Source organism: Ovis canadensis, chromosome 21, assembly GCF_042477335.2.
Source record: "Ovis canadensis isolate MfBH-ARS-UI-01 breed Bighorn chromosome 21, ARS-UI_OviCan_v2, whole genome shotgun sequence".
NCBI lineage: Eukaryota > Metazoa > Chordata > Mammalia > Artiodactyla > Bovidae > Ovis > Ovis canadensis.
Window position 1 is genome coordinate 24,757,277 of NC_091265.1, and position 13,680 is coordinate 24,770,956.

At 48.0% G+C, this 13,680-nt stretch overlaps 1 protein-coding gene across 4 annotated transcripts in view; it reads left to right on the forward strand.

The window, feature by feature from the left end:
* Nucleotides 1-13,680, forward strand: part of ME3 (malic enzyme 3) — a 235,287-nt gene that overhangs the window by 104,913 nt on the left and 116,694 nt on the right. For all 4 annotated transcript variants that reach the window (XM_069564842.1, XM_069564844.1, XM_069564843.1 and 1 more), the window contains exons 3-4: nucleotides 4,293-4,426; nucleotides 7,565-7,714. In XM_069564842.1, coding sequence (XP_069420943.1) covers nucleotides 4,293-4,426; nucleotides 7,565-7,714 — 284 coding nt within the window. The remainder of the gene's footprint in view (nucleotides 1-4,292; nucleotides 4,427-7,564; nucleotides 7,715-13,680) is intronic.

Sequence of the window (13,680 nt, forward strand, 5' to 3'; positions counted from 1 at the left end):
GCCAGGGTAAGAAGGTTGAGGAAGCCTACACTGGTTTCTAGGCAGTTCTAGGGCAGCCCTCATTCAGCAGAGCCACCCGGAGTCCTACAATGGAAGAGTTGTCTTTTTTTTCACAGGGTGTTGCTCTTCATCACTTCAGGATAAAGGTAGGGCAGTTGGAGTGCTCATGTCCCCCAGTATCCCTTACGAGAACAGTTCCTGCAACTTCTGCCAGCAGACACCATCTCCAGAGGGTTTAACTGGGCCAGGGAGCAGATTCCATGACGTCTTACTTATCCCCCATGTCTCCCTGCCGGTGCCCAAACCGGAAAGGGCCATTCTGTGACAGACACTGGTCAGACAATGAAAAGACAGGCTGCAGACTGGAAGAAATATTTACAAAACACACATCTGATGCAGAACTTGTATCCAAAATATGCAAAGAATTCTTTTAAAACAGCTTTATTGAGTTACAATTCACATACCATACAATTCACTCATTTTAAGGATACAGCTCAGTGATTTTTGGAGATAATCTGGTTTTAACTTTTTAAGGTGTGGTCAGGTATATATATAAAACAAAGTTTGGGTAAACCATTTTTAAGTGTACAGTTCAGTGGCAGTAAGTACATTCATAATGTTGGGCAACCATCGTTACCATCCATTCCCAAAACTTTTTCATTGCCCTAAGGAGAAACTCTGTTACCATTAAGTAATAACTCACCATGGCTTCCCCACCACCCAGCCTTTAGTAATCTCTAATCTACTTTCTGTTGTGATGAATTTGTCTATTCCAGGTATTTCCTGTAAGTGGAATCATATAATATTTGTCCTCTTGTATCTGGCTTATTTCATTTAGCATAATGTTTTCAAGGTTCATCCAATGAAGTAGCATGTATCAGAACTTCTTTCCTTTTTATGTTTGAATAATTTTCATTGTACGTATACACATTTTGTTTATCCATTCATGTGTTGGTGGACACTTTGATTCCACCTTTTGGCTGTGGTGAATAATACTGCAGTGAACATCTGTTTAAGTCCTTGCTTTCAGTTTCTGGAATGGAATTTTGGGAGTCATATGGTAATTCTGTGCTTAGCTTTTTGAAGAAATTCAAAGTCATTTTCCTATAGAGGCTACAGCACTTTACATTCCTACCAGTAATGTACAAGAGTTTCAGTTTCTCCACAACTTCACCAACACCTGTTATTTTATTTTTTTCATTACAGCCACCCTAGTGGGTGTGAAATGGTTATCTCAGTGTAGTTTTGATTTTATTTTCCCTGATGGCTAATGGGCTTCCCTATTAGCTCAGACAGTAAAGCATCCGCCTGCAATGCAGGAGACCCAGGTTCGATACCTGAGTCAAGAGAATCCCCTGGAGGAGGGCAGGGCAAGCCATTCCAGTACCCTTGCCTGGAAAATCCCTTGGACAGAAGAGGCTGGTGGGCTGCAGTCCATGGGGTCACAAAGAGTCGGCCATGACTGAGTGACTAACTATACACACAATGACTAATGATAGGCTTTCCAGGTGGGTCAGTGGTAAAGAATCCACTTGCCAATGCAGGAAACGTGGGTTCCTTCCCCGGGTGGGGAAGAGCCCCTAGAGAAGGAAATGGCAACCCACTGTACTATTTTTGCCTGGGAAATCCCATGGACAGAGGAGCCTGGCAGGCTGCAGTCTGTGGGGTTGCAAAAGAGTCGGACAAGATTTAGCAACTAAACAGCCACGATTAATGATGCTGTGTATTTTTTCTTGTGCTATTGGCCATTTGTATATCTTCCTTGGAGAAATTTCTAAGTCATTTGCCCATTTTTTACTTGGGTTGCTTTTCTTTTTGTTGTGTGTTGTAGAAATTATAGATTCTGAATATTAAGCCCTTATTAGACCTGTGATTTCCAAATATTTTCTCTCATTTTGTAGGCTGTCTTTTCCCTTCCTTGGCAGGTTTCCTTTATGCACAAAAGCTTTTAGATGGAGTCAGTTAATCTAATTTTGTCTTTGTTGCCATTGCTTTGGTGCATATCTAAGAATCCATAGTCAAACCCAAGGTCACTAAGATTTACCCCTGTGTTTTCTGTAAGAGCTTTATGATTTTAGTTCTTATGTTTAGGCTGTTGATCCACTTGAATTAATTTTTGTTTTGGTGTGGAGTAGGAATCCCCTTGAATTCTTCTGCACGTGGCGATCCAGTTGTCCCAGCATCCATTCTTGAAGACACTATTCTCTCTCCACCAAATGGAATTGGCATCATTGTCAAAAACCAGTGTTCGTAGATGTATGGATTTATTTCTGATTTCTTGATTCTTTTCTATTGATCTGTATGTACTTATGCCAGTACCACACTGTTTTGATTACTGTAGTTTTATATTAAGTTTTGAAGTATTCTTTTTAAAAATGGTTTTGGTTGCTCGGGATGCCTTGCTGTTCCGTATGAATCTGAAAATTGACTTTCCTATTTCTGTAAAAGAGGCCATTCAAATTTTGATAGGGACTGCATTAAAACTGCAGATCTAAGAACTATTAAAACTAAACAATAAGAAAAAAAAGAGTAAAAAAAAAGGCAAGAATTTTTGAACAATACCTCTCTAAGGAGATGTACAGGTGAAAAATGAGCATATGAAAAAAAATGTTCAACATCCTATGTTAATAAGGAGTTACAAATTCAAGCAATAATAACATACCACTGCATATGGTGGGCTACATCCTATGGGGTCTCAAAGAGTCGGACACAACTGAGGGACTAACAGACACACACATATCCATTACAAAGACTAAAATTTCTAGAACTGACAATACCAATTGCTGGAGAGGAGGTGGAACAACAGAAACTCATTCATTGCTGGTGGGAGTGCAAAGTTTTACAGCCACTTTAGAAAACAGTTTGGCAGTTTCTTAAAAAGCTAAATACAGTCTTACCATGCACATGCAGTCGCTTCAGTTGTGTCTGACTCTTTGCGACCCATGGACTGTAGCTCACCAGGCTCCTCTGTCCGTGGGATTCTCTAGGCAAGAATACTGGAGTGGGTTGTCATGCCTTCCTCCAGGGGATCTTCCCGACCCAGAGATTGAACTCCTGTCTCTTTTGTCTCCTGCATTGGCAGGTGGGTTCTTTACCACTAGAGCCACCTGGGAAGCTCCTCAAGGGATACAGGGCCAGCTAAAAGTTTTTGATGGCTGGAACAGTTTGAGTGAAAAAAATAAGACAGTATTGGATTATAACCCAGAGCATAAAACAAATAGCCATGAGTTCATTCTAATATAAATAAATGGCTGAATAAATAAATAAGTGAGGGAGAAGAGACGAATCTCCTATGGAGAGGAAGTCCAAGAAAGGCGTAACTTCACAGTGGAGGGACCTGGCAAGCACTCCTTCAGCCACGTGGACTTGGTCAACAGCAGCAATGATAAGTTGTATTGCTCGTATGTGCCGTGATCTGAAGCGATAAGAATGGCGCTCCGTGGTCTTCCTCCTCAAAACCCATTAGCCCACTTCTGCCATGAGAGAAGCAAGACACAAATTCCAGTGCAGGGAGAGTGTGCAAAATACCCGAGCAATCCTCCTCAAGACACTCCAAGGTCATCAAAACCAAGGAGGGTCTGAGAAACTGTCAGAGCCAAGGGGAGCCTTAGGAGACCTGATGACTACATGGAATGTGGGATCCTGGATGAGATCCTAAAAGAACATGAAAAAAGAAACAGGTGGGAAAAAAAAAAACTAGGAAATCTGAATAAACCAGGGACTTTATTTAATAATAATGTGTCATTGTTGATTCATTAATTCTAACAAATATACCAAGGGGATGGAAGATATTACTAATAGGGCAAATTGGATGAGGAGATATAAGGGAACTCAGTACTATCTTGTCAATTTTTCTATAAATCTAAAACTGTTCTGGGGACTTCCCTGTAGAGCCAGTGGCAAAGACTCTATGCTCCCAGTGCAGGTTCAATCCCTGGTCAAGGAACCGAATCCCACACATTGCAACTAAGATCCAGTGCAGCCAAATGAACAACAAAAAATAAATAAATATTAAAAAAGAAAACTTCTAAAAATAAAATACATTTTTAAAAAGAAGTATAAACCGAAAAACCCTGGCAATATACATGTTTTCCATGTTTTTCTAAGAGGAAGCTAGACTCCAGGAGAGCCAAAATGACTGACGCAGGATGGCCTGGCTACTTAAAAGGCAGCGGTGGGCTCTGCACCCGGGACCTCGCTGCTGAGTCTCAGTGCCTGGGGCCGATCTGGGGATGGACCCGGTTTCCTGCACACCCACTTACGTGCGTGCGTTTCTTTCCTGTTCTCCCCAGGGCATGGCCTTTACACTTGAAGAGAGGCTGCAGCTTGGGATCCACGGCCTCATCCCGCCCTGCTTCCTGAGCCAGGATGTCCAGCTCCTCCGGGTCATGAGATACTACGAGCGGCAGCAGAGTGACCTGGACAAGTGAGTGCCGGGCGTCTGTTCTCTCACCCAGCGCCGGGCTCAGCTGTCTCCCGCGATCCTCAGACGGTTATCTGGACACTCTCTAGCTAGGAAAGGCTGAGAGCTCCGAGAGAGCCCAGACCCAGCCTTGCCTTCTACAGGGCAATGGTCTCCCTGAGGGACAGGGCTTGTTGTGATCGAGCCATGGTCCGTGTGTCCTGGGAGGACTGAGAAGGTTGCCTGAACTCCAACCAGGGGGATCCGGTTGGGCCTTCCAGAAGTGAGGAAATCAGAGTCAGCCCAGGAAGCACCAGTAGTACCAGTGGACGTCAGCATTCAGCAGTGGGGTTCCAGGAAGGGTTTCACTCAGTGGGAAGGAGGGGAGCAAAAATGTAGGCATATATGCAAAGAGTCAGACACAGCTGAGCACGCGCACACGTAGAGAACTGTGGACACAGCAGGGGAAGGGGACAGTGCCACAAATTGAGAGAGTAGTGCTGAAACATCCATTACTATATATAAAATAGACAGCCAGTGGAAGAGCTCAACCTACCGCCCGCTGACAACCTAGAGGCGTGGGCTGGGGCTGGGGGTGGGAGAGAGGTTTGAGGGGGAGGAGACATGTGTGTGCTTCCGGCTGATTCATGCCATACGGCAGAAACCAACACGACAGTGTAAAGCAATTACCCTCCAAGTAAAAAAAAAAATTTAATCTATAGTAAAAAATAAAGGGACAGATGGGTTAAGGAAGTGGTGTGTGGCCCAGGTTCCTGGAATAAAAGGAACGTGGTGGAGCAGAGGGGAAATGGACAGAGTCACCTTGGGCAGACCTGGGATGCCATCCATTGGAAGTTTAGGGAGAGCCCCGCCTCCCCTCTGGTTTCTCCTGGTGGGCATTTCAACAGGAAGAGTCAGTGGTATGCACAGGGTCAGCTTTACCCATCTTACTAAAGAAGGTAGTGACCTGGCAGGTCTCGTGGCTGTGAATTTTGGCACAGCCAGGATTTGAACACTGTTAACTCCAGAGTCTGTGCTTTGAACCTCTCTGCTACACCATAGCTAAGAGGTATTGAAGCTTAGTGGCTACAAAACTAGCCTGAGTTCAGATCCTCATTCTATCACTTAAGAGCCAAAGTTCCTTAGTCCAAAACGCAATTCGCCTTCCTAAAGATATTAAACCTTAAAAACCGAAGTCCAGAATCCTCCCCTTTCCAGTTCTTTCCAGCGAGACGGGCCTCACCCACGTGCCTGGGAAGACCTGGGGGCGATGGATGTGCCTGATCCTGTGAGCTCGAGGGGGCTTGCTTCTGAGGACCTCTCTGACCTATTCATTACGGGAGCCCCTCATTCCAGCAGGTGCTTAGGGAGAAAGGCTAAGGAGGCTCCCCAGCTTATGGGTAAAGACAGTGGTGTGCTGGTAAGTGTTTAAGGACTGGTTCTGGGGCCATCGGGTGAGGATCTAAAGCATTTGCCAATTTCATGATGTAGATACTCCCGCCAAGGTCAATTGCAGCTTATCAACTTGACATCACTGAATACGGAATCGAGAAGAGACGTGTACTAGTGGCTGCTTAGTAAGGGAATCGTTACACTCGTAATGAGCTAAGATCCTGACTATTCTAAGCATAAATCCCCCTTTCCTGAAAGTGCCTTCTAGAGCATAGTAATGGACCAGTGCCTTTGGTGAGGAAGAAGAGGCTGAAGCCCCAAGAAGTCACAAGACTTCCTCAAGGTCACATAGCTCATGAACAGCAGAGCTGACATTCACACCCAGGAACCTGACGCCTCGCCCGGGGATCATTCCCCTGCCAGGTCATTTCTGTCACCCCACTCCATGCCAGGGCCTCATGTGCCCTCATTATCTCTCCAAAACTTAAAGGTTGTGAAATCAGCTGCCGCTTACACCTCACTGGGCTACCCCAGTGGCTCAGCTGTAAAGAAACCACCCCCAGTGCAGGAGCTGCAGGAGATGCCAGTTCAGTCCCTGGGTCAGGATGAGCCCCTGGAGGAGGGCATGGCACCCCACTCCAGTATTCTTGTCTGGAGAATCCCATTGGACAGAGGAGCCTGGCGGGTGACAGTCCATGCAGTCACAAAGACTCAGACACGACTGAGCAACTAACACTTTCAATTTCACACCTTGCTGGGAATTTCAGTCCCTAAGTGTTTTTCTCCCAGACCGTTCTGTGTGAAGTGTGAATGAAAGACCCTTTTCCTGGCTTACTGATTTCAGGCTTCAGGAAGTAGGCATGTGTGCAACAAGCTTCCTGAGATCACTTGGTGCTCAAACACTTGTGAACTCTGCTTGTGACAGGAACCAGGCCTGTGTGACAGGAAGGACCAGTTCATATATCAGCGGTCTGCCTAGCATTTTTCCCAACCTTCCCCCAGCCCCAGAATGCTGTTATTCTGCTGTCATTCATTACTGTCCACATAACTATAACCTAGCTAGCCATCTTGCATCATGGCTGAGAGCACAGATTCTGGAGTTATATTGCATAGGTTCAGATCTCTTGGTGAATTATTTCATTTCTCTGTGGCTTAATTGTCTCTAAAAATGGCCAGATAGCAATTATACCCAATAAAAAAAATAAAATTAAATAACCAGAATTATATTACCCACCTTACAAGTCATTGGGGCCTTCCCTGGTGGCTTAGACATTAAAGAATCCCCGTGCAATGTAGGAAACATGGGTTTGATCCCTAGGTCCGGAAGATCCCCTGGAGAAGGTAATGGCAACCCACTCCAGAATTCTTGCCTGGAGAATTCCATAAACAGAAGAGCCTAGCAGGCTACAGTCCATGGGGTCGCAAAGAGTTGGACATGACTGAGCGACTAAGCACACGGGAGGCATGTTCCCCGTGTCAGACTAGTTATGAAACTGTTGAGAAAGCCTACGTCGTGTGTAATAAGAAGGGCCATTGTTGTTATTGTTAGTCACTCGGTCCTGTCCGACTCTTGGTGACCCCATGGATGCCATAATGCAGGTCATGTTCTCCACATTTCCGAGATGATGAGACTCCTGCTCAGTGGAGATGGTGATTTGCCCGTGAAGGTGCCGTTGCAAGGAGCTGAGTGGGAGCCCTGGGTTTCTACGCCGGGGGCCGTCCGTGCTGCCATGTGGGGTGTTCAGCTTGGTTCTTGCCTCTTCTCCCAAGGTACATCATCCTCATGACGCTCCAGGACCGGAACGAGAAGCTCTTCTACCGCGTGCTGACCTCAGACGTGGAGAAGTTCCTGCCCATCGTGTACACGCCCACCGTGGGGCTGGCCTGCCAGCACTACGGCCTGACCTTCCGCAGACCCCGGTGAGCGGCCTGGGGCCAGGGCTCGGGGAGGGGCCGTCTCCTGGCCGGGGAGTCAGTCTTCCCTCTGGCCTTGCTTGCTGGGACCCTGGAGGGGCTTCCTGGGAGGAAGCAACCCAGTTCAATGTTTGTTTTGAGCTTTTGCTCTGGGAAATGAGCCCATGTGCAGAGAAGTGAGCTGAGACAGTGTCTAGCAAGGGACCTCGGAGCCTGTACACCTCCAAATAGGAAACACCCAACATGTTGTTCAGAGTTGGCCCAGGAGGTATTTCAGCTTGTTTTTCTCTCCTTTATCTACCCACCACCTCCTTCCCTCGCCCCCTCCAAACCCCACTTTCCCAGTCATCTCCAAAGTGCAGACAGCTCTCCTGCTAATTCGGGTCAATGAATAATGGAGTGCTGGATACCAGCAACTGAATTCTTTTGCTGATTCAAAGAAGCAGCATTCCTTTATTTGGGCTCGACCCAGATTCCACTCAAAATGTCGCTTTATTCGGCAAAAATCTGGCACGGAATTTTCTTTCGGAGCCAAAGAATTTGGGGGCAGTTTTCTAAAGAGATCACCTGTTTGTTTTTTTCATGGTGAGTTCAGCATATATATTTTTAAAAAAATGAAAAAGGAAAAATGGAAGGATTTTCACAAAGTGCTCAGTGCAAGGTAATTGTCAACACATAGCACTGATGATTAAAGAGCTCCTGAGTTTATTATGTGTCATGGGACATTGTTTCAGCCTGTGTTAGAATACTGTGCACAGATGTGTAATTTACATTTACATAGAACTTATAAATCATGCACTGTATCCGGAACATGTCATCAGGGGTCTAGAACATCTTTCATTAATTTGGATAAGCAGTATTCCAGTTCTGAAGCCAGCATTTGGAATGAGCACTGCAGGCCCGGGGAGTTCCCGGTGTTACCCTGGGTAGAGGGCAGCGTGTCCCACTTCCTCTGGGTGGGCATGTCCACCTGCTGCAGCATATTTGACCTCATCACGCAGAGCAGCCATGTTTCTGCCATCCTGGGGGCAGGGGACAGTGCACCCAGACTCCATAGCTGATCTGGTCTTCAGCCTGCCTCTTTCAACGGGAAAGAGAGTCGCCCCTGAAACCAGTACTGACCGAGGCCTTGGGAGCTGATGGCACATTCCTGAAGGATGCGGGACCCTGTTTAATAGCTCCCGGGTCCTTGCAGAGCCTGCCTCCTCACACAGCTCGTGTGCTATGCTCTGTGTGCTCACTCGTGTCTGACTCTTGGTGATCCCCGTGGTCGGTAACCCACCAGGCTCCTCTGTCATGGGATGTCCCAGGCAAGAATATTGGAGTGGGTGCCCACTGCCTCCTCCAGGGGATCTTCCTGACCCAGGGATCGAACTTGCATCTCTTACACCTCCTGCATTAGCTCGCAGATTCTTTACCACTGCTCCAGTGCCACTGCCCTCCTCTGCGGCCATCAGCAGCTGCCCGGGGCTTAACAAAGCAAGGGCCAGCATTTTGAAAAACTAAGCCTGGCACAGCCCAGCTTGTCCTCAGAAATCCCGTGCTCTGGCTACCCTGCTCTAGTCTCCTTCCCCAAGCATGTCTGGCATTCTCTGTAAGCCTTTGCCCATGCCGTCCCCTCTGCCTCAGATTCCTGCCTTCTCTCCTTTCCTCGTTCTCTACCCAGCAAAACTCAGATTATCCCCATCTTCCAAGAGTCAGCTTCTGTGATCTGATCAGTGAAACCCTCCCTGATCTGCCCCAGCCTGAACCCTTCTCAGCTTCCAACCCCGCCCCCCACACCCCAGTCCATTACACATATTTCTATTCCATAGTTTTATTTTTGGTGCTTTATATTTTTAATTATTTGTGTACCAGCCCCCTCTGTTGTATAGTAACTAAGTCATGACTGACTCTTTTGAAACCCCGTGGAGGGCGCCTCTGTCCATGGGATTCTCTGGGTAAGAATACTGGAGTGGGTTGCCATGTCCTTCTCCAGAGGATCTTCCCAACTCGGGTCAAACCGCATCTCCTGCTTTGGCAGGTGGGTTCTTTACCACTGAGTCATCTGAGAAACCACCAACCTCCTGTACTGAGACACAAGTTTCCAGAGGGAGCTGGAAACGCATCAGATCCGTTGGCCAGTAATTGACACTCTGATGGGACAGTGTCGCCTACTGAGTGAGAAAAAGAGCTAGGTCTTCACAGTGAGCTCTGTGATTTCGTCTCCCTGACCCGCAGGCAAGTTTCTTAACCTCTCTCAGCCTTAATGTCCACATTTATCAACCAAAGGCAATAAGGCTGCCTACCTGAAACAATCGTTGTGAAGGTGAGATGTGGTAACGTGGCCGGGTTCCTGGCATCCGTGCTAAGGTTCCTTCAGCAACTACCGTAGGAGGAAGGCAGGACTGATACGTGCAGAGTTATGTTGCACGTCTGTATTTTTCAATGTTTGCGAAGAAAATTGCGTCATCAAACATACAATGAACTAATGTGTAGTTACAGACAAGGTCTGGCTCTTCCAGATTCAGTGTCTCCTGAAAAGGCCCTTTAACCTGTAAGCGTTGCAGCTGAGATTATCAGAAGCACACGGCCAGCCCACTCCCCCTCCCACTCCCAGACTGTCTGGGAGCCCTTCTCCACAGGCCCTAATGGACTAGACTGTGAATTCAGCTGTTGGCTTCAGATAAACTAGCATCAGACTAGTGATGCTTTTGAGCTGTGCTTCTAGAGAAGACTCTTGAGAGTCCCTTGGACTCAAGGAGATCCAGCCAGTCCATCCTAAAGGAAATCAACCCTGAACATTCATTGGGAGGACTGATGCTAAAGCTGAAGCTCCAATAGTTTGGGCACCTGGTCTGAAGAGCCAGCTCATTGGAAAAGACCCTGATGCTGGGAAAGACTGAAGGCAGGAGGAGAAGGGGGCAACAGAGGATGAGATGGTTGGATGGCATCACCAACTCAATGGACATGAGTTTGAGCAAGCTCCAGGAGGTGGTGAAGGACAGAAGAGCCTGGCGTGCAGCAGTCCTTGGGGTTGCAAAGAGTCAGACTCGACTTAGCAACTGAGCAAACAAGCCAGTTGGTGATGGTAGTGGAGAAGGCAATGGCAACCCACTCCAGTATTCTTGCCTGGAGAATTCCAGGGACAGGGGAGCCTGGCGGGCTACAGCCCATGGGTTGCAAAGAGTCAGACACGACTGAGCAACTAACACACACACACACACACACACACACGCAGTGATGGTAGAGTTTTCCTCCAGGGTCCACTCCAGAATCCAGAAACTTGAATTAATGAGCATTTCTGGAGCTGCTGGGCATCATGTTATACGCTGTGAAGCTACCTCCAAAGAACAAAATGCAATCCTTGACCTAAAGCTATAAGTTGAATATGATAAAAGTTACACAGCAACAAGAGATTTAATAGGGACAAAGGCTTACAGGAGTGAAAGGGAGAGGGAAATTTGTTTTCCTTGAGGGCAGCAGGAATGCTTCACCGGAGGGATGACATTTGAGCTGGTCCTTGAAGGCTGAATAGGAATTCCGTGTGTGGAGAACGAGGGAAGGGCATTCCAGGAAAGGGCTTGGTTTTATCAGCTCTGTAGACAGCAGGGCAGTCAGCTCACTCAGGTATCTCCCCATCTCCTCTGCCTGGCACGGAGGGCCAAGGGAGGGGCCTGGGCCTTTACATCCATTGGCGGATAATGGATCTTCCCCATGTGCTGGAAGGTTCATTTGGAAACGGTGTCATTCATTTCACAAATGAGCAAACTGAGGTAGCGGAGGAAGGGAACTTGTCTGAGATCACAATTGGCAGGCAATTTGTAAAGTGAGAGTTCTGACTGTGGGAACTGGGGCGAGCCACACCAAGGAGATGACATTTGAGCTGGGCCTGAAAGAAGAGTGCAAAGAGCTGAGATAGAATGTCTTTGTCTACAGTGACCCAAGCACGCCCACCTCCCCCTGGAAAGAATGTAAGGCCTCTGAGACCTCACAGTGGGTGAAACAGGGGACTAGAGGGGTGGGGTAGGAGAATTGATCAGTGGTTCTACCTAAAACGCAGCCTCCTCCTCACCATGCAAGGCGGTTGGCTTCACAGGGAGCTGTTTCACACTCAGGTCCAGGCCTCGCTGGTGGTTCTCCAATGCATTCGTGATGGAGAGGATCATAACAGCAGAGTGGGGGTTCATGTGAGTGAACCCCTCAGGGAGTTCATTTGAGCCCAGGAGCCTCAGTTGGGTATAGAGAGGGTGCTGCCAAAGGTACATGTAGCAGGGGAGACAGATGGGTGTCGGTCCAGGCAGGAGACGGGCAGCTGAACTAGAACCAGGAGAAAAGCATCATCGTAATACCTGCTGGCTAAAGGCCAGGCACCATCCTAAGATCTGTACATAGATTGTTGTTCAGTCGCTAAGTTGTGTCCCACTCTGTGACCCCATGGACTGCAGCACGCCAGGCTTCCCTGTCCTTCACCATCTCCCAGAGTTTGCTCAAACTCATGTCCATTGAGCCAATCATCTATCTAACCATCTCATCCTCTGCTGCCCCCTTCTTTTGCTTTCAATGTTTCCCAGCATCAGGGTCTCACTGGAGTGAGTAGGCTGCTCACATCAGGTGGCCAAAGTATTGGAGCTTCGGCTTCAGCATCAGTCCTTCCAATGAATATTCAGGGTTGATTTCCTTTAGGATTGACTGGTTTGATCTTCTTGCAGTCTATAGATAAACTTATCTAATTATCACAGCTCCCCTAAGAAATAGACACTGTTATCAGCCTATTTGTAGATAGGGAAACTGAGGCACAGAGAAAACTTGCCCAGAGTCACACAGCTCATAACCAGCAAAGCCAAGACTCGTACCCACTCAGTCTGAACCAGAGTGTGGACAGGTAAGCAGCACCTCACGATGCTTGCTGTAGTTGGGGGCTGTGCACATTAGGTGGGTATTCGGGATGGGGTGCCACTCCTGGAACATGATTGTCTGGGGGTCTCAGGTGGGGGTTGCTGTATTCGTTTCCAGAGCCTCTCCTGGGAGGGCACGATCCCCTCATCCAGGGCTGAGGCAGACACAGGCAGAGTGAGCCGGCACCTTGGGTTTGTCAGTGACTAACTGGCCCTTGCCATCTACCCATCTGCCTCTACAAGGACTGAGTCGTGTGCTGCCGCAGCTGCTGACCTTCAATACACCCTGAAAGGAGTTCAGGGTGGGAAGCAGAAATGAGGCACTCTGTGCTCGGGGCGGGGCGGGGGGGGGGGGGCGGGGCGGGGAAACATAGGACAGGTCTTCAGGTCGTCTTAAGATATTTTTCAGGATCGGACTTTATGAGCCCAATTCTTCCATCTCTCCACATCTAGAAAAGCACTGAAATCCATGGCAATGACTGTTCCTTGTGACTAGCTAAGGCTTCATGAGACGAGTAGAAATCTGGAAACTATGTGCTTGATCACATGTATTCCCCCTCTTCACCAAACGTCACATGCCGACCTTCCCCTCCTGCCTCTTTGGAGCGGTTTCTCAGGGCCATCTGAGGTGCTGTCTCCTGGGCTGCAGTCCTCATTTTGCCCCAAATAAAATTAAACTCGCAACTCTCACGTTGTGCATTTTTTAAAGTCAATAGATTCATCCCGCACGCTCTGGGTACAGATTTCCCACAAATGCTTTGCAGAACCTTTCCTCAGATGATTACCCAGTCAAGCTACCTGACTTGTGACCTTCTGAGCAGCTGCTCCAGGCGTCCATTTGGCCTCTTTCCAGGTGGTGACTGCATCCCTGTCTCGCTCCTAAGGGAGAGTCTGGGCTCCGCCCCAGCCCTGAGCGTCCTCTGAGCCTGGCTGGGAAGGGCTTCACAGATTAGCATCCGACAGGAGGCCAGCCCAAGGGCAGAAGGGAGACAGCCAGCAGCTCATCAGTTCTGAAATGATAACCGTTCCTGTCAGTCCTCTGTGAAAAGACATCCCCTCCGCGCCCCCACCACCACCCCCAAAACTAATTTGATC